Source organism: Notechis scutatus, chromosome 3 (genome assembly GCF_049901735.1).
Source record: "Notechis scutatus isolate UNSWTSFEM ecotype Mainland chromosome 3, rNotScu1.2, whole genome shotgun sequence".
Classification (NCBI taxonomy): domain Eukaryota; kingdom Metazoa; phylum Chordata; class Lepidosauria; order Squamata; family Elapidae; genus Notechis; species Notechis scutatus.
The window spans coordinates 200,191,165-200,210,442 of NC_142011.1; the positions used below are offsets into that span (position 1 = coordinate 200,191,165).

Sequence of the window (19,278 nt, forward strand, 5' to 3'; positions counted from 1 at the left end):
AATGCTCCAACACTGGAGGTTTTTTTTTTTTTTTTTTAAGAGATTGGACTACTATTTGTCTGAAATGGTATAGGCTTTCCTGCTGGGACCTCCAAGGTCTCTCTTCCAACTCTGTTATTCCGTTAACTAAAGTTTAAGATAGTTCTTATGCAATTCTTAAGCGAGTTACCTGGTCCAATCTTTTTCTGGACCTTGGAGGCAGGAGGCTGAGATGGAAATAAAGATGGAGTTGGCAGTGGAAAGTATTAGCTTTGCAGAAATAGGTTAAAAGAACAAGGTCAAGAGAGAAGGTTTCTATATAAGACAAAAAGTGAAACCAGTCAAAACGGAGTAAGAATAACAGAGCTAAAAGCATGTCTGGGGAAGGGCACAGTCCGGCTGGGCATTCAGAGGAAGACCCAGGCCCACCCTCTCTTCATCCTAGGGCATGCAGGGAGGAACAGATAAGAGAGCAATTTGAGTTGTGTGGTTTACGGGGGAGGAAAGGGCCCTGATCCCCTTCATTGGCTGCAGCTGGTAAAACTGGTTAAAAAGGCAAACTACGCACAGCAAAGTTGCTGGAAGCAAAGCATGAATTATTTTGGTTTGTTAAGTCTTATCTGAGTTCTGGCATTCTCCCAACTGTGTGTGTTTTATTACTTTGAAGTCTTCAATTCCTTATCCTGCCTTGTCTCGTTAATTGCTGCAGTGTGATTTGTGTTGGTTTTTATTTATAATTTATATATACTTTGGGTTTGGATGGAATTTCTTCCCTTTAAAAACTGTTCTGGGAGAGTTTTTTCTCCAGCAGATGATAACTGGACATTGGGGGCCAAGTTGGAGGTATTAAAGGGACTTTACCTATTTTTGTGACTGTTGCTTTTGTGCCATGCCCTGGGTCATCACAGATTGTAAGCAGGATGGGAAGAGTCTCTGAGAATGTTGTGCGACTTCCTCAAACAGCGAGATGCAAAGATGTCATTCAGGGCTGGTAGCTGGAGGCCGATGATATTCTGGGCAGTTTTAATGGTTCTCTGTAGAGCTTTTTTGTCTGCTAAAGAACGGCTCCCATACCATACAAGAATGTCGTAAGTCAGGAAACTCTCAATGGTTCTGGTAGTAGGACAGAAGTAGATGCTGAGATGGATTTATCTTTAACTTAATCTAAGCTTTTGTCTCAATAATTTCTAGAGTCGGTTCCTAGACTAACTATTTATTTATTTATTTGTTTTAGTTAGTTAGTTTAGATTGTCAAGCATGTATGAGAAAACAAGTATAAATATGAACATAACATATAAACATATAAGTATAAATAGGTGTAGGTGTATACATAATAAATGAGTACGAATAAATGGGAACAGTAGGACAGGGACAGTAGGCACGCTCCCTTACAAACCTCTTAGGAATGGAGTGAGGTCCACGGTAGACAGTTTAAGGTTAAAGTTTTGGGGGTTTGAGGATGTAACAACAGAGTCAAGTAGTGCGTTCCAGGCATTGACCACTCTGTTGCTGAACTAGCCAATGGTCATTAGGAAAGCTGTACAAAATCCCAGGCTTCCTTTATTTTCATAAGAGGTTTTGGACCAAGTGAGAGACTAAAATCTGAAGTAATGAAATAAAAACCGAAACAGCTCCAGCTTGGTTTAAATCTCAGTTGAGGAAGATGCATACAATCTTATTTAGGGACATCTGTGCTGATTTTGCAACGAATGTAAAAAAAAAAACCTAGGGTTTGTGAGCGTTTCTTAGTGAGCAAATGGGAATCACATTGGAGGCAGTTAACTTCCTTTGGAATCTGGCACAATGTCTGACTTAGTCAAATTTCTGTTTCCATCAAGCCTTTCAAATTTCTATTCGATATGGCCTCTCATTAATTTTTGTACAAACACAAATATTGACTCACATCTTGTCCAGACATTCTTTTTAAATGATTTAAGTCTCAAATTTAAGAATTCTGAGATGCAGATCATTCTGCCTTCGGTGATTTGAAGATGATAGACAGAATTATCCCATTAGCTTTACCGAGATACTTTTAATATTTGCAGATATATTGCATCAGTGTGAAAAATTCATAGGGAAGTAGCAAAGAATTGCAAAACGGTTGCATTACGATTCAGCAGCGGATAAAGTGGTAGAGCCAATTAATCTGGAAAATGACTAACTGCCTTTGGCAATCATTCAAAGTCACAACAGAACTGGAAAAAGTGACTTATGGTCGGTTCTCATACTTATGACCATCAGGGTATCTCTGTAGCCACATGAGCACAATGTGGACTCTGGGCAACCAGCAACTCTGACAGTTGCAGCCTCTCTGGGTCAGATGATTTATGACCCAGTTTCCAACCAGCAAAGTCAATGGGGAAAGCTGGATTCACTTAACGACTGCAGTGATTTGCTTAACAAGTGTGGCAAAAAAAGGTTGGGCGTTATCACAAGGTGAACTGCTTAACAACTGGCAGGACTTACGACCATAATTCCAGGTCCTAAGTTAAGAACTACTTGTAACCACCGTCCCTTACTGTGTCCAAATTGTAGAATTTCTGCACGTTACATAAATGTTTATAACCATTTCAAATAGAACATGCTTAAAACGAACCCGAATCCTCTCAAATTTGATGTTTAAAGGTAAGTTGTGGTCAACTTACGACCACAATTGAGCCCAAAATTTGTACCGTTAAGTGAGAAATTTGTTAACTGAGTTTTGACCCATTTTACGACTTTTATCACCACATTTGTTAATAGAATAGAACAGAACAGAACAGAACAGAACAGAACATGGAATAGAATAGAATTCTTTATTGGCCAAGTGTGGTTGGACACACAAGGAATTTGTCGTGGTGCAAATGCTCTCAGTATACATAAAAGAAAAGATATATTCATCAAGAGTAAAGAATCATAAGGTACAACACTTAATAATAGTCATAGGGTACAATTAGCAATCAAATCATACTAGGAAACAGTCAATGTAAATCGTTAGGATACAAGCGACAAAGTTACATCATACAGTCACAAGTGGGAGGGGATGGGTGATAAGGAGTGATAGAAGATTAATACTAATAGTAATAGAGTTTGCTATCTTGATTTTGAGGGTCAAACTATTGGTTTTATTTTTATTTTACTTTGTTATTTTCCCCCTTTCCTGGAAGTCTAAATGTTAAATTACATCAGTTAGAAGCTTGCTACCCAGTGAAGGGACTAAGTTGTTTTTACAGTTAATAGTCCTCGACTTACGACCACAATTGGGCCCAAAATTTCTGTGGCTAAGCAAAAAAGTTGTTAAGTTCAATTTTGCCCCATTTTACGACCTTCCTTGCCGCAGTTGTTAAGTGAATTGCCACAATTGTTAAGTTAGTAACATGGCTGTGAAGTGGGAGGGGATGGGTGATAAAGAGTGATGAGAAGATTAATAGTAATGCAGACTTTGTAAATAGTTGGACAGTGTTGAGGGAATTATTTGTTTAGCAGAGTGATGGCTTTGGGGAAAAAACTGTCCTTGTGTCTAGTCGTTCTGGTGTGCAGTGCTCTATAGCATCATTTTGAGGGGAGGAGTTGAAACAGTTTATGTCCGGGATGTGAGGGGTCTGTAGATATTTTCACAGCCCTCTTTTTGACTCGTGCAGCATACAGGTTCTGATGGAAGGCAGGTTGGTAGTAATTGTTTTTTTCTGCAGTCCTAATTATCCTCTGAAGTCTATGTCTGTCTTGTTGGGTTGCAGAACCAAACCAGACAGTTATAGACAGGCAGAAATAGACATTTTCAGGGAATTAGGCACAAAAAGACGAGGTTTATTCCAGATCAACGGTTCTATTTTTAACTGCATTTCTGGTCATTTTTGAATTAGAAATGAATTATAGCAGCTTCTTGTTTTTGTTTCTGCAGAAAAGACCTCACCCTGACTCACACACACTAGTGCAGACACACGCCCAAAATATAGTTGTAAATGAAAATTTAGGGCTCGCTGCTTTTGAGCAGTGAGATAATTTACATCCTATTCTATTGCTTTCCCAATGTGTTTTTCTAGGCAGAAGTTGAACGTCTTCTAATGAGATCATTCGATGTTAAACAATGAAATTTGGAAATGTGCTGTGGAAAAAAAGAGGAAAGTTTATGGGTTATACACCATGAGGCATTCATTAAAAAATTCAGTTTTTTTGATGTCTGAATGCCAACTCTCAGGGTGAAATAAAGTTTTAAGATCCGTGGTCTGTAAGAGAATGAAAAGTATATAATGAATTTTGTTAAGAGTTCCAACTATTCACAAACATAAATATAATAAACACCAGCCAGTGTGAAAGGTTAACTATGGTGAACTGTAAATCTTGGTTTATTGCACAGTGTTACATCTAAACTATATCAATGAAGATTTGTGATTTAGCATTATATGTTAACCTTCAATATCTGTTTGTTCATCCCCAAATAAATATTTATGTTAGTTTGATTTACAGTCTTGTAGTTTATTTTGAAGATTAACAAATGCATCATGGTATGCTATAAATGTGTCATTGTGTTGTTCATTATACTGTATATGTATTATATATAGCACAAGGGTACAGTTCCTTTATGGGATATATTTATGTAACTCAATATAGTTGGAGTTAGGATACATAGAATAACAGAGTTGGAAGCACTTTGGAGGTCTTCTAGTCTAACCCCCTGCTCAAACAGGAAATCCAATACCATTTCAGACAAATGGCTGTCCAATCTCTTCTTAAAAAAACTCCAGTGCTGGAGCCTCCATAACTTCTGGAGGCGAGAAATTCCACTCAATATTTGTTCTAACTGTCAGGAAATTTCTCCTTAGTTCTAGATTGGATCTCTACTTGATCAGTTTCCATCTGTTACTTCTTGTCTTGCCTTCAGGTGCTTTGGAGAATAGATTAATCACCTCTCCTTTGTGATTAGATTAGATTAGATTAACAGAGTTGGAAGGGACCTTGTAGGTCATCTAGTCCAACCCCCCGCCCAAGCAGGAAACCCTACACCATTTCTGACAGATGGCAGTCCAATCTCTTCTTGAAAGTCTCAAGTGATGAAAGTACTGGAACACTGCTGTCATGTCACCCCCTGATCCATCTCTTCATTAGAGTAGTAGACATACCTACACATTGCGTCAATCATTCACCATATTTTATCCTCCAGCACCTTAATCATCTTTCTTGCTCTTCCTCTGCTCTCTTTCTAGAATCCCAACATCATTTTTGTACGGCATCTTGGTGACCAAAACTGGATACAGTATTCCTAGTATGGTTTTACCAAAGTAAAATCAGAAGTAAATACATCGAAGTCATACTCAATTTTTGCCATAAATTACCCTAATGGTGAAAGATATGTAAGGCCTATATTTTACAAGGATAAGTGTAGGGATTCAAAGGAATCTTACAGACTCCTATACAGATGCTATATATCTCTGCTTATAGTAACCATAATGGATGATAGTCATACCAGTAATCCTCAATTTATGGCTTATAATGGAGCCTGCTCATCATAGCCGTAAGTCATAAGTTGTAAAGTGTCACGTGACCAATCTGATTTTACAATCTTTTTTTGTGTGGGGTGGTGGTCATGAAGCCAGTCTGAAGTCATTAAGCAAACCAATGCAAAAAACTAGAAATAAATTCTGGTTTTCAACAAAACCATCATAAAATGCAGTCATATGACCATAAAGGTAAAGGTGAAGGTTCCCCTTGCACATATGTGCTAGTTGTTTCAGGCTGTAGGGAAAGGTGCTCATTTCCATTACAAAGCAAAAGATCCAGCGTTGTCCGAAGACGTCTCCATGGTCATGTGGCCAAAGGCGCACGGAATGCTGCTACCTTCCCACCAAAGTGATCCCTATTTTTCTACTTGCATTTTTACATGCTTTCAAACTGCTAGGTTGGCAGAAGCTGGGACAAGTAACGGGAGCTCATTCCATTACGTGGCGCTAGGGATTCGAACCACCGAACTGCTGACCTTCTGATTGACAAGCTCAGCATCTTAGCCACTGAGCCATAGGGCGCTGCCAATGGTTGTAAATGTATCCATGTTGCTGAACACCTGAAATTCAATTGGAATTTTGAATCTCAGTAGTAAATGGCCACAAAGTTGGTCCATCATAACTTCAAATGTCAAACGGCCACTAAGTGATTGGTCATAAGTTAAGGATTGCCTGTAGTTAGATTCATGCCTTTTTTTTATAGCATGCTACAGTTCCTGATATAACCAGTTAGTTTCTCAGCCACGACTTTGATTTATTTATTCAGGGGAAACATAGGAATAAAGTGTAAAACCTTTCTTTCATCTCCGAGTTTTTATTATAAAAACAGAATGGTTGAATTTGGTCCCAGCCTAATCCTTGTGTGAACATTCAGAGATGAGAAACAGTGTTTTAATCTTATTTCCATTCTTCTATTTTGAATTTTTTGCCAAATGCATTTAAAAAAAACAAACCACATCCCTGATGACAATCCAGATTGTGGTGACTTAGAATGGAATAGGAACCTGAAAAGGTCGAGAGGGAAAGGTCTGCGTTTTCAAAAAATGTATCCTGAAAGCTTTGAGACTTTTATTATTTATATTTATAGTATTTCTATTTCTATTTTTATTTCTTGTGTGCCTTCTGGAGTCGCTTCTCATCAGACGGGCTGCTATCTAGCAATAGCAACAGCACTTAGACTTATATACTGCTTCACGGTGCTTTTACAGCCCTCTCTAAGTGGTTTACAGAGTCAGCGTATTGTCCCCAAGAATCTGGGACCTCATTTTACCAATCTTGGAAGGATGGAAGGCTGAGTCAACCTTGAGCCTGGTGAGACTTGAACTGCCGAACTGCAGTCAGCCGGTAGTCAGCAGAAGTAGCCAGCAGTACTGCACTCTAACCACTGCGCCACCACAGCTCATATCATAAATATGATAATTAAATAAACAAAATTAAATAAACAAAAAAATGATAATAAAATAAACAAATAATATGATAATTAAATAAACAAAATCTGTGAGATATCTGTCCCCCCCTTTTTAAATGGAAGTGCTATTTAGTAAATTAAGTAAAGTTACAATGTTTTTACTCACTCTCTTGCTTTCTGTTTTCAGCTCAAGCCTGGAATATATTCCTGATGTTCAGCTTGCATTTGGCCTACCCTTTTATCCTCAGTATAAAAACCAATATACGCAGGAAGAGAAGACTCTTTCATTAGTCATTATGCAGTATTTGTCCAACTTTATAAAATCTGGGTAGGTGCTAAAAGTTTTTACGTCCAACTTTATAAAATCTGGGTAGGTGCTAAAAGTTTTTACGTCCAACTTTATAAAATCTGGGTAGGTAGGTGCTAAAAGTTTTTATGTCCAACTTTATAAAATCTGGGTAGTTGCTAAGTTTATGTCCAACTTTATAAAATCTGGGTAGTTGCTAAGTTTATGTCCAACTTTATAAAATCTGGGTAGGTGTTAAGTGTGTTTACGTTCAACTTTATAAAATCTGGGTAGGTGCTGAGTGTTTTGATATCCAACTTTATAAAATCTGGGTAGTTGCTAAGTTTATGTCCAACTTTATAAAATCTGGGTAGGTGTTAAGTGTGTTTACGTTCAACTTTATAAAATCTGGGTAGGTGCTAAAAGTTTTTATGTCCAACTTTATAAAATCTGGGTAGTTGCTAAGTTTATGTCCAACTTTATAAAATCTGGGTAGTTGCTAAGTGTGTTACGTTCAACTTTATAAAATCTGGTAGGTGCTAAAGTTTTTATGTCCAACTTATAAAATCTGGTAGTTGCTAAGTTTATGTCCAACTTTATAAAATCTGGGTAGGTGTTAAGTGTGTTTGTCAACTTTATAAAATCTGGGTAGGTGCTGAGCGTTTTGATGTCCAACTTTATAAAATCTGGGTAGTTGCTAAGTGTTTTGATGTCCAACTTTATAAAATCTGGGTAGGTGCTGAGTGTTTTGATCACTGAAAGTTGAAGGATGAGTACTGTTAGTACTATACCCGTGTTAACTGGAACTAAAACATCACGAGCAATATATGACTGAGAGCAGCTTTTCCTGTGGTTCAGCTAATGTCATATAATTTGGCTGTGCATGATTTAGATCATGCTGATACAATCAGGAAGCCACTCTGAATCTCTGTGGGTACTCCTGTAATTTGGGAGTCTTGATCCTTGAGACATCAAAGTCATGGCCAACGTCATCATGAGAATTAGCTGTATCTTTCTATGTTCTCCAACTGGGAAAAGGACAGCAATCATGACCCAACTGCAGGCATTACTGCAAGGGTGGAAAAATGATAGTCCCTTTATCAGTGAGAAGAACATAGGCATTTATTTATCACATTAATATTTATGTGATCTCATGTTCTACAAAAGCCAGTGAGATGACCTTGGAAATTCATTCCTCCTCCTCCTCCTCCTCCTCTCCTCCTCCTCCTCCTCCTCCTCCTCCTCCCTCCTCCTCCTCCTCCTCCTCCTCCTCCTCCTCCTCCTCCTCCTCCTCCCTCCCTCCTCCCTTTCCTTCTTCCTCCTCCCTTTGTTCCTTCCTTATTTCTTCCTCTCTTCCTCTTTTACCACTTCAGGTGTCAATGGAGATTCAAAATAAACCATTGGTTCATTTAACGACCATGGCATTTACTTAACAATCACAAAAAAAGAAAGGTCATCAGGTCGGTCACATGGGTGAGCTGCTTTATGACCATCAAGACTTATGACCCTAATGGGCAGGCTCATTTAAGGTCATAAAACAAGGAATCCTTGTACACAAGAAAAAATATGTACCTTTCTTTTTTAACCCTTGCAATTACAGGCAGTTTTCAAGAGTTGTCTGTGTTTGACAGAATATAAGATTGGAGACTTATATTTGTTCTTTTCTGCAGAAATCCAAATAGCCCTTATGAATTTTCAAGAAAGAGGCCAGAAGGACTCTCGCCTTGGCCTTTGTTTCGTGCAGACGCGGGTGGAGACAATTACAAAGAGTTTACTGCTTCTTTACCAAACCATAAAGGACTGAAAAAATCTGAATGCTCCTTCTGGGATTACATCAAAACTGTAAAAAGTTTGACAAGTTGTAAGTCCATTGTATTGCCTTCAATTAATTACACAGACTTGCTTATACGCTCCTTCGTTTGCAAATTGACTCTAAGCACCAGGGGCTCCAAGGAAAAATGATTAAGATGATGCAAGAATAATTTGTAAGCTTCTCAATGTCACTGTGTACTGTGAGATGAGTGGCATATAAATTTGATAAACAAAGAATATAGTGCAATGTCGAAATAATATCAACATAGTATCTACTTTGGGCTGCCTTTGGAGACTATCTAGAGCAGGCGTGTCCAACCTTGGCAACTTTAACACCTATGGGCTTCAACTCCCAGAATTCCCCAGGAAGCCATGATTTAGACACACCCGATTTAGAATCTACAGCCGGTCCAGAATGCAGCAAGACAGAGAGTGATGGGGTGCAGCATTGCAAGCTCTACTGGATACCAGTTGGCTTCCGAGTACAATTTAAGGTGCTGTATCCATTTATAAAGGCCATAGATAGATGAGATAGATAGATAGATAGATAGATAGATAGATAGATAGATAGATAGATAGATAGATAGATAGATAGATAGATAGATAGATAGATAGATGAGATAGATAGGATAGATAGGATAGATAGATAGATAGACAGACAGACAGACAGACAGACAGACAGACAGATAGATAGATAGATAGATAGATAGATAGATAGATAGATAGATAGATAGATAGACAGACAGACAGACAGACAGATAGACAGACAGACAGATAGACAGATAGATAGATAGATAGATAGATAGATAGATGATAGATAGATAGATAGATAGATAGATAGATAGATAGATAGATAGATAGATAGATAGATAGATAGATAGATAGATAGATAGATAGATAGATAGATAGATAGATAGATAGATAGATAGATAGATAGATAGATAGATAGATAGATAGATAGATAGATGATAGATAGATAGATAGATAGATAGATAGATAGATAGATAGATGATAGATAGATAGATAGATAGATAGATTGATAGATAGATAGATAGATAGATAGATAGATAGATAGATAGATAGATAGATAGATAGATAATAGACACTAGATAGAGATAGATTATAAAGATACATAGATGATAGATAGATAGATAATGGATTGATAGTTTGACAGATAGATAGAGATAGATATAGATAAGTTGCATTAACAGAGGGATATAATCAAGATCAAGTGAGGTACTAATACCAATCTATAAAGCCTTAGTAAGATCACACCTAGAGTACTGCATCCAGTTTGGGTTACCACACTATAAAAAAGATGTTGAGATTCTAGAAAAAGGACAGAGAAGAGCAACCAGGATGATTAGGGGATTGGAGACTAAAACATATGAAGAACGGTTACAGGAACTGGGCATGGCTAGTCTAGTGAAGAGAAGGACCAGGGGAGACATGATAGCAGTCTTCCAATATTTGAGGGGCTGCCACAGAGAGGAAGGGGTCAAGCTATTTTCTAAAGCACCTGTAGACCAGACAAGGAATAATGGATGGAAACTGAACAAGGAGAGATTTAACCTGGAAATAAGGAGAAATGTTCTGACAGTGAGAACAATCAACCAATGGAATAGAAGTTGCCCTTGGAAGTTGTAGGAGCGCCATCACTTGAGACTTTCAAGAAGAGATGGGACTGCCATTTGTCAGAAATGGTGTAGGGTCTCCCACTTGGGTGGGGGGTTGGACTAGATGACCTACAAGGTCCCTTCCAACTATGATTATCTGTTATCTGTTATAGTTAAGAAATAGATGATAGAGATAGATAGATAGATGATAGATGGATGGATGGATAGATAGATAGATAGATAGATAGATAGATAGATAGATAGATAGATAGATAGATAGAAAATCTATAAACATAGATTTTTAGTTATAATGCCCAAAGTCAATATAGAAGTTGGTGTCTTACAAATCAAGATAACAATGACACTCATAAGCACTTAATAAGTGTTTGGAAAGGCCTTGGAGGTTGACAAAAATTGCAAATCAAATCTAGACATCTGTTTCCTTGTGCCACCAACCATAACAATTGAACCCTATTGGCTCACTGGCATGAATTTTTCTTTGTGATGATGATGATGATGATGATGCAACTTCTTTGTTTTCAGGCCAAAGAGAGCAACCTGTCTCAAGTAGGCCCACCAAAGTACTGGCTGTGACACCCATGTCTAAGACTACTACAGTGAAGTCGCTCGAAGACAAGGCAGCCTACAGCAAATAGAGCAGACCGTTTTTGCTCTATTTTACCCTGAAGTGGTGAAATGAGAATATTGTATGCCTCTGAAGGAAGAACTGGCTTTGCTACGTTGTAGTGACATCTCTGCAATAGGCGGTTATTAGTAATAGTATGCTAGATACGACAGTTGCCTTGCAAGCCAAGCCAAAACATAAAATACTATAAACTGGGCACAGCTTAGGGGAATGAAACGATGAATTTTGATGCATTGAATTGTATGCAAGTTACTGAATAAAGTTTGGAAAAGATTGGTCAATCAACTTGGGGCCTTCTAAGTTATTAAAACGTCTTCAAATCAAAGGTGTTTGTTTTCATCGGTAGTCCTCAACACAGTGCCAGAGAGTCATCTCGAGTCTTCTAATGTCCCTTTGGCGGTTTGCCAGGCTTCCTGTTCCATTTGACTTTTTTTTGTTTTGTTTGAAATTTGAAAAAAAAAAACAAATTTTGGTTGCAACAGACAGGAAGTTGATACACTGCATGCAGAGCGTTAGCCTCCCACTTCAGGCTGATTTCCCAAAAATGTCAACAGAACCCAGATTTTCTTTAAAAAGAAGAAAAAGGAAAACATCTGTACAGCAGTGCCTTGTCTAAAGAAAGGACAAAGATGTTGGGGGTGGCATGGAGCTTCTTGTAGGGGAGAAGACTACCTTGCGTTCTGAGAGATATTATTAAAATTCCCTTCACGCCCACCAAGTTTCCTTTAGAAAAACTCAGACAAACTGCTCACCCAATTTCTCTGCCTGCTAGCATTACCCAAAATTAATTTATACCAACTAGAAATCTGTTGTGAATTATAGCATTGCCGGCTTGTTTATTTGATCTTTATCCTGCCTTCAATACTTCATAAAGTGGCAAACATATCTAATATTCCTTCCTCCTCCTATTTTCTCCACAAAAGTCCTGCGAGGTGTTTTAGTCTGAGAGAAAGGGACTGGCCCAAAGTCATCCAGCCATCTTTCATGTTTTAAGGACTAGAACTCACAGTCTCCTGGTGATTGGCTTAAAGTCACCCAGCCAGCTTTCATGCCTAAGGTAGGACTAGAACTCACAGTCTCCTGGTGACTGGCCCAAAGTCATCCACTTGGCTTTCATGCCTAAGGCAGGACTAGAACTCACAGTCTCCTGGTGATTGGCCTAAAGTCACCCAGCCGGCTTTCATGCCTAAGGTGGAACTAGAACTCACAGTCTCCTGACCATTGGCTTAAAGTCATCCAGCCAGCTTTCATGCCTAAGGCAGGACTAGAACTCACAGTCTCCTGGTGATTGGCTGAAAGTCATCCACTTGGCTTGCATGCCTAAGGCAGGACTAGAACTCACAGTCTAGACTAGAACTCACAGGTGATTGGCTTAAGGTCACCCAGCCATCTTTCATGCCTATGTGTGATTAGAATTCACACTCTATAGTCTATCGATAAAAGACAATAAGTTTCAGATTTGTTTTCTTTCGTGTGAGAATGTGCTTTGAGTGAACATTTACATTTGTAAAGTCCCAAACAGGAAAACTTCACAGTAGTACAGTTTTAAAAAAAGTTTGCTACACAATATTTGCATTTTATTAAATCGACGTGAACTTAGAAACTCTTGTTTTAGAGGACCATTTAGTAGGACAACTTAACCGCACTGTAGATACATTTTTGCGATGCCAGTTGTCCTGCAAGATTTATATTTTCCCAGCAATACACACAACAACCTCAATGAATATTTGGGGGAGTCAAGTCTGCAGGGATCAAAAGAGTCTGTACTATGAATAATCTGAAAAAAAGCAGTCTGTTTATTTCTTTTTAAGCACAGAGGAGACATTTTTCATCCAAATAAAATTATGATCATGCTAACTCAGGAAAAAAAAACTGTTGTTGCAAGCATTTCCCCCCACTTTGAGATGGGATTGAGGTTACTTAAAGCATTGCACCAATTAAATTCATGTTTCCTGATTTCAGTATTGGCCTCAAGCCAGCTTTTGGAAACACTGAAATATTTCTGTAGATAAAGAAAATTAGTGGCGTGCTGAAAAATTTCATCTGCCCCACCCTTTTTAAATTTCCCATTCAATTTGAAAGAAAAGGGGGGAAATGAGAAGAAAGGGTGAAATTCTCCACAGTGAGCAGTTTATTTGTGCATACAAATTGCCTGAAATGGTATAGGTTCTCCTGTTTGAGGAGGGGGCTGGACTAGAAGACCTCCGAGGTTCCTTCCAGCTCCTATTCTATTCTGTTCTGTTCTGTTCTATTCCCATATTCTATTTTGTTCTGTTCTGTTCTGTTCTATTCTATTCTATTCTATTCTATTCTATTCTATTCTATTCTATTCTATTCTATTCTATTCTAGTCCCATATTCTAGTCCCATATTCTAGTCCCATATTCTATTCTATTCTGTTCTATTCTGTTCTGTTCTGTTCTATTCTATTCTATTCTATTCTATTCTATTCTATTCTATTCTATTCTATTCTATTCTGTTCTATTCCCATATTCTATTCTATTTTGTTCTGTTCTGTTCTATTCCTGTTCTGTTCTGTTCTATTCTATTCTATTCTGTTCTGTTCTATTCCCATATTCTATTCTATTCTATTTTGTTCTGTTCTGTTCTATTCTATTCTATTCTATTCTATTCTATTCTATTCTGTTCTATTCTGTTCTATTCCCATATTCTATTCTATTTTGTTCTGTTCTGTTCTGTTCTATTCCTGTTCTGTTCTATTCTATTCTATTCTATTCTGTTCTATTCCCATATTCTATTCTATTTTGTTCTGTTCTGTTCTATTCCTGTTCTATTCTATTCTATTCTATTCCCATATTCTAGTCCCATATTCTATTCTATTATATTCTGTTCCTGTTCCTGTTCCTGTTCCTGTTCCTATTCTATTCTATTCTATTCTATTCTATTCTATTCTATTCTATTCTATTCTATTCTATTCTCTATTCAGAATAAGAATTCTATTCTATTCTATTCTATTCTATTCTATTCTATTCTATTCTATTCTATTCTATTCTATTCTCTATTCGGAATAAGAATTCTATTCTATTCTATTCTGTTCTATTCAGTGATAGCTTCTTTTTTCCATCTCAAAAAGTTTCACCGGAGAAACCCCACCGAATATTTTCTCTTGGGATGCAAAACATTAAGATGGAACTTTTCCAGAGAAATCTTTCCAGATCCGATATAGAGCAGCTAAGGGAACTGCTGGAGAGGAAGCAAAAATGAACACCCTCTCCAGTGGTGGGATTCAAATATTGTTGCCATCGGTTTGGTAGGCGTGGCTTCATGGGCGCACTTTGCACATATGCACACACTTTGCGTGCACGTGTGCACCAAATGTGCACTTTGCACAGGCGCAGAGGCATTCTAATTCACCTCCTGCAAGCCTGCACAATCCCGGTCGCTTTAGCAGCTGCTGCGTGGCGCTATTTTGTGTCGCGCAAAGCAGCTGCGCTTCAAATTCTGCAGGTAAAAGTGAGTATGGGAGCCTGGGCAGGCAGGTGGGCCCAACACAGGGCGGCAGAGAGAATCGGTTCGATCTCCACTGCTCATCGCTGCTACTGGCTCGACAGAACCAGTCCGAACCAGTCGAATACCACCACTGCCCCAACCCCCCATTAGCAATGATAAAATGTTAAAAATAATCATGAGGCATTTGAAAGAAATTAAAAGGCATGCTAAAAATGAAGCAGAAAAACAGAAGCCTTTTCTCCCCCAAGAAAGAGAAACACCAGGAAAACAAAAGACAGATTGAGCTCCTACGTTAAATAGTCGTGCATAGAAATTGAGCCAATATTTGATTTTACTTAGCAGTACAATCATCTTTTTTTTTTTTACAAATTTTATTCACTTTTTCACATTAAAGTAGCAGTACGTTAGCAGTACAATCATTATCATGGTGAAGCTGTGCTAATCAGAAGTAAGTTGCATGAAGTTTCATGGAGATCTCTTCTGATTAAGAGGGTATTGTATTGTGTGGTGTGGTGCAGACGTGGTATTCAGAAGGCTCTGACCAGTTCTGGAGAACCGGTAGCGGAAATTTTGAGTAGTTTTGAGAACCGGCAAATCCCACCTCTGACTGGAGATTTTACCGTATCCTTCCCCTGCCATGCCCACCAAGCCACGCCCACAGAACTGGTAGTAAAAAAAATTTGAATCCCACCACTAGTGTGGTGTTCCTGCTATGCATTGATGGGTTGTTGTTGTTCAGTCACTAAGTTGCGTTGACTCTTTGTGACCCCATGGCCCATAGCACGCTAGGCCTCCCTATCTTCCACTGTCTCCTGGAGTCTACCCAAATTCATGTTCATTATGTCAACGACACCATCTAACCTTCTAATCTTCTGTTATACCCTTCTTTCGCCTTCCATTTTTCCCAACTTCAGAGTCTTTTCCAGAATCCTCTCTTCTCATCAGGTGGCCAAAGTATTTGAGCTTCAGCTTCAGTGTCTGTCCTTCCAAAAAGCAGTCACAGTTAATTTCCTTTGGGATTGATTGGTTCGATCTCCTTGCAGTCCAGGGGGACTCTCGGCACTACAATTCAAAAATATATCAATAGGTTATTGAGTTTCAAAGATTTGAGATGGACAATCATCACCCAATGACCAAATATGAAATGCAGATATATCTACAATAGCTTTCTGTCTCTTAGTTAGCCTGGGCCTTGAAAGGTAGCTGCTGTTGTAAGATGCTTCTGTTAACCTAATATGTTGATTTCAATGGTTTGGGTAATCCACAGAGATCTTTGAAAGATCTCTGGCTCAACATTTAGGTAGTTCAGGTATGAAGATAAAGTACCATAGAACATCTACACCACATGCTGGGAGAAATGGATGAAAGTCGGAAGACTGATTCCCAAACACTCAAGCTGAAGTTTAAACCTTCTCCTTAAAATTAGTGCACCCAATTCTATACTTGCTAAGAATTGTGGGAGCTGCAGTCCAACACATTTGAAGATGACCAGGTTGAAGAAGGTAGACTTAACAACATTGAGATAGAAATAGTGGTATCATTCACCAGACATTCTTGGAAGAGGTAGATATACCTCTGTTGACCTTAAAACTAAGAGGGAAATCAGAGTTCACAATACTTTCACTCAATGTGCGGTTTGCTCTCATTTTATATATTAGTGGTTTGCCCCACTCTCTACTAGCACTGATGATGTTACTTAGTTTGGCAAAGAAATGTCAACAAAAAAAACAAGCTCAGAGAGCACAAAGGAAGGACCCCAAAACACCAAGGCTGTGTTTTATTTATTTGTTTGTTTGTTTGTCAAACATGTGCAAGAAAACAAGTATAGGAATGAACATAAACATGAACGAAGAAAGTAAATACAGATACATGGGGACAATAGGGATGGTAGGCACACCAGTGTGCTTATGCACTTCCCCTTTAAGGACCTCTTAGGAATGGGGTGAGGTCAGAGGTGGTATTCAGCAGGTTCTGACCAGTTCTGGAGAACCAGTAGCAGAAATTTTGAGTAGTTCGGAGAACCGGCAAATACCACCTCTGATTGCCCCCGCCCCCATCTATCCTCTGTCTCCCGAGTCCCAGCTGATCAGCTGGGTCTTTCTTTTGTTGCCCTGCACAGGAGAACAGAGCTGGAAAGCAGGTTAGTGGGAATGGGATTTTGCAGTATCCTTCCCCTGCCATGTTCACCAAGCCATGCCACACCCACCAAGTCACACCCACAGAACTGATAGTAAAAAAATTTGTATCCCACCACTGGGTGAGATCCACAGTAGATAGTTTGAGGTTGAAGCTATGAGGGGGTTGAGGCTGTAACAATGGAGTCAGGTAGGTAGAGCATTCCAGACGTTGACAACTCTGTTGCTGAAGTTGAATTTTCTGCAATCGAGTGTGTGTTATAGAGGTTTTGTCTTTTGACTTTCCAAAAATGTTTGTTGTGGGATTGTTGGTACTCTCTGAGATTGGTTGTTTTCTTGCAGACGTTTCATAACCAACACATCAACTCTGAGCTGCAAATATCCTCTTTCATTTGTGTTCTAGCTTTCTTTTGCTATGAAGTATTAAATAGCTTGGAGGTGAAGCTCAGTGGCGCGGCTTGCCTGTCTCTCCAAGAACTCTTTGACCCTCCATGATAAAACTTCCAGGAAAACTTAAAACTTTCCATACTCTTGTCCAGTAACCAGAACAAATTGTAGAACGTTTGTAATTTCTTTTTCTCTCAGTTGCATACAAAAACCAGGACCGTTTCATCTCTTATTGCATGCAGCCTCAAATTTGCTAAGCCAGCAGTTGAGTTTTGCCCCATTTTATGTCCTTCCCAACTATGGCTGTTCAGTGAATCACCACAGTTGTTAAATTAGCAATCTGGTTTCCCCATTGACTTTGCTTGTCAGAAGGTCTCACAAAAGGAGACCACCTGATCCCTGGACACAGCAAGTGCCATAATCCATGTGGCCAAGTGTCCAAATTTTGATCGTATGATTGTCTAGTGGCCGTTTGACGTTACAACAGCACCGAGAAAAGTGATGTGATTATTTTTCACACTTACCATCACTGCAGCATCCCCATGGTCACATGATCAGAATTCAGCCACTTGGCAACTGACTCATATTTATGACGGTTGCAGTGTCTCAGGCTCAAGTGATTCCCTTTTGCGCCAGCAAAGTCAATGGAGAAGCCAGATTCACTTAATCCATGTGTTGTGGCCTGTCAGCTTCTGGCCCCTCCAACAGCCAAATCAGAGGAAAAGGAGGAGGAGGAGGAGGAGGAGGAGGGTGAGGGTGAGAGTCAAGGTCAGCATCAAGGCAGCCTGGGAACTCCGAGGGGGAAGAGGGAATGGAGCTGGCAGAGAGAGAGAGAGAGAGACAGAGACAGAGACAGAGAGACAGAGAGACAGAGAGAGAGACAGAGAGGAGACAGAGACAGAGACAGAGAGAGAGAGACAGAGAGAGAGAGACAGAGAGAGACAGAGACAGAGACAGAGACAGAGAGAGACAGACAGAGAGAGACACAGAGAGAGAGAGAGAGAGAGAGAGAGAGAGAGAGAGAGACAGAGAGACAGAGAGACAGAGAGAGACAGAGAGAGAGAGAGACAGAGAGACAGAGAGACAGAGAGAGACAGACAGAGAGAGACACAGAGAGAGAGAGAGAGACAGAGAGAGAGACAGAGAGACAGAGAGACAGAGAGAGACAGAGAGACAGAGAGACAGAGAGAGAGACAGAGACAGAGACAGAGACAGAGACAGAGCCTAGGCCATCTGTCAGCCCTCAGATTGAGAGTCAACATCCCTCAGGTCTGTAGGTGGCTGATGAGAAAGAGGAGGAACAGCTGGGTCCAGTGCCTGACGCGCAGATGTGCAGAAGGCAGAGGAGAGGAGAGCAGTGGAAATCCGTGAGCTGATCCTTGGGAAGGACTGCTGCTAGCGAAGCCCCACCATAGCTCTGGAGATAAAAGGCAGCGGGCAGAGATGAATAGGTATGACAGAGAACTATTCAACTTCTGGCCGGCTGGACATTAGCCTGCAAGGGATACTTTTTTGCTGGGGCTGCCGGAATTCCTAATAAAGGAATCTTTTCAGTTCATGTCAGAGAGTTTGTCATGTTTGGGGAGCTGGGTCAGAACACCGTGCTACTAACTTAATAACTGCAGTGATTCGCTTAATCACTGTGGCAAGAAAGGCCATCAAATGAGGCAAAACTCACTTAACAACTGTCTCGTTTAGCAACAGAAACGTTGGGCTGAATTGTAGTCATAGGTCTACAGAGTTACTTGTAAAAAGTAGTTTAAGTAGCCTTTAGTTTGGCTGCAGCCTCGTTTGTTGTTCTTCCTGGTTTTCTAATAAAAATATCTGTTCTGCTTTGCTAACTTGTCAAGTTCCATGCTCCCACCAACCCTCTGACCCAGAAAACAGTGGGGCATGAGTTTTCTTCACTTAGAATGCTTTATTCATTGTGCAGACAAGTCATCCAGGATTGTATCTCCAAGCCAAAACTATTTTATTGAGGCTATTTTGTAAATGTTCCAAAAAGTGTATTGTGACTTGGAACACTGGAATCCTCAACCTTCTCCTCCTCCAAGATTAAGTT

At 39.5% G+C, this 19,278-nt stretch overlaps 1 protein-coding gene across 1 annotated transcript in view; it reads left to right on the forward strand.

The window, feature by feature from the left end:
* Nucleotides 1-11,503, forward strand: part of TG (thyroglobulin) — a 168,892-nt gene extending 157,389 nt beyond the window's left edge. The window contains exons 46-48 of the mRNA XM_087960087.1: nt 7,052-7,192; nt 8,821-9,011; nt 11,122-11,503. Coding sequence (XP_087816213.1) covers nt 7,052-7,192; nt 8,821-9,011; nt 11,122-11,234 — 445 coding nt within the window. The 3' untranslated portion in view covers nt 11,235-11,503. The remainder of the gene's footprint in view (nt 1-7,051; nt 7,193-8,820; nt 9,012-11,121) is intronic.
* The last annotated feature ends 7,775 nt before the right edge of the window (nt 11,504-19,278 follow it).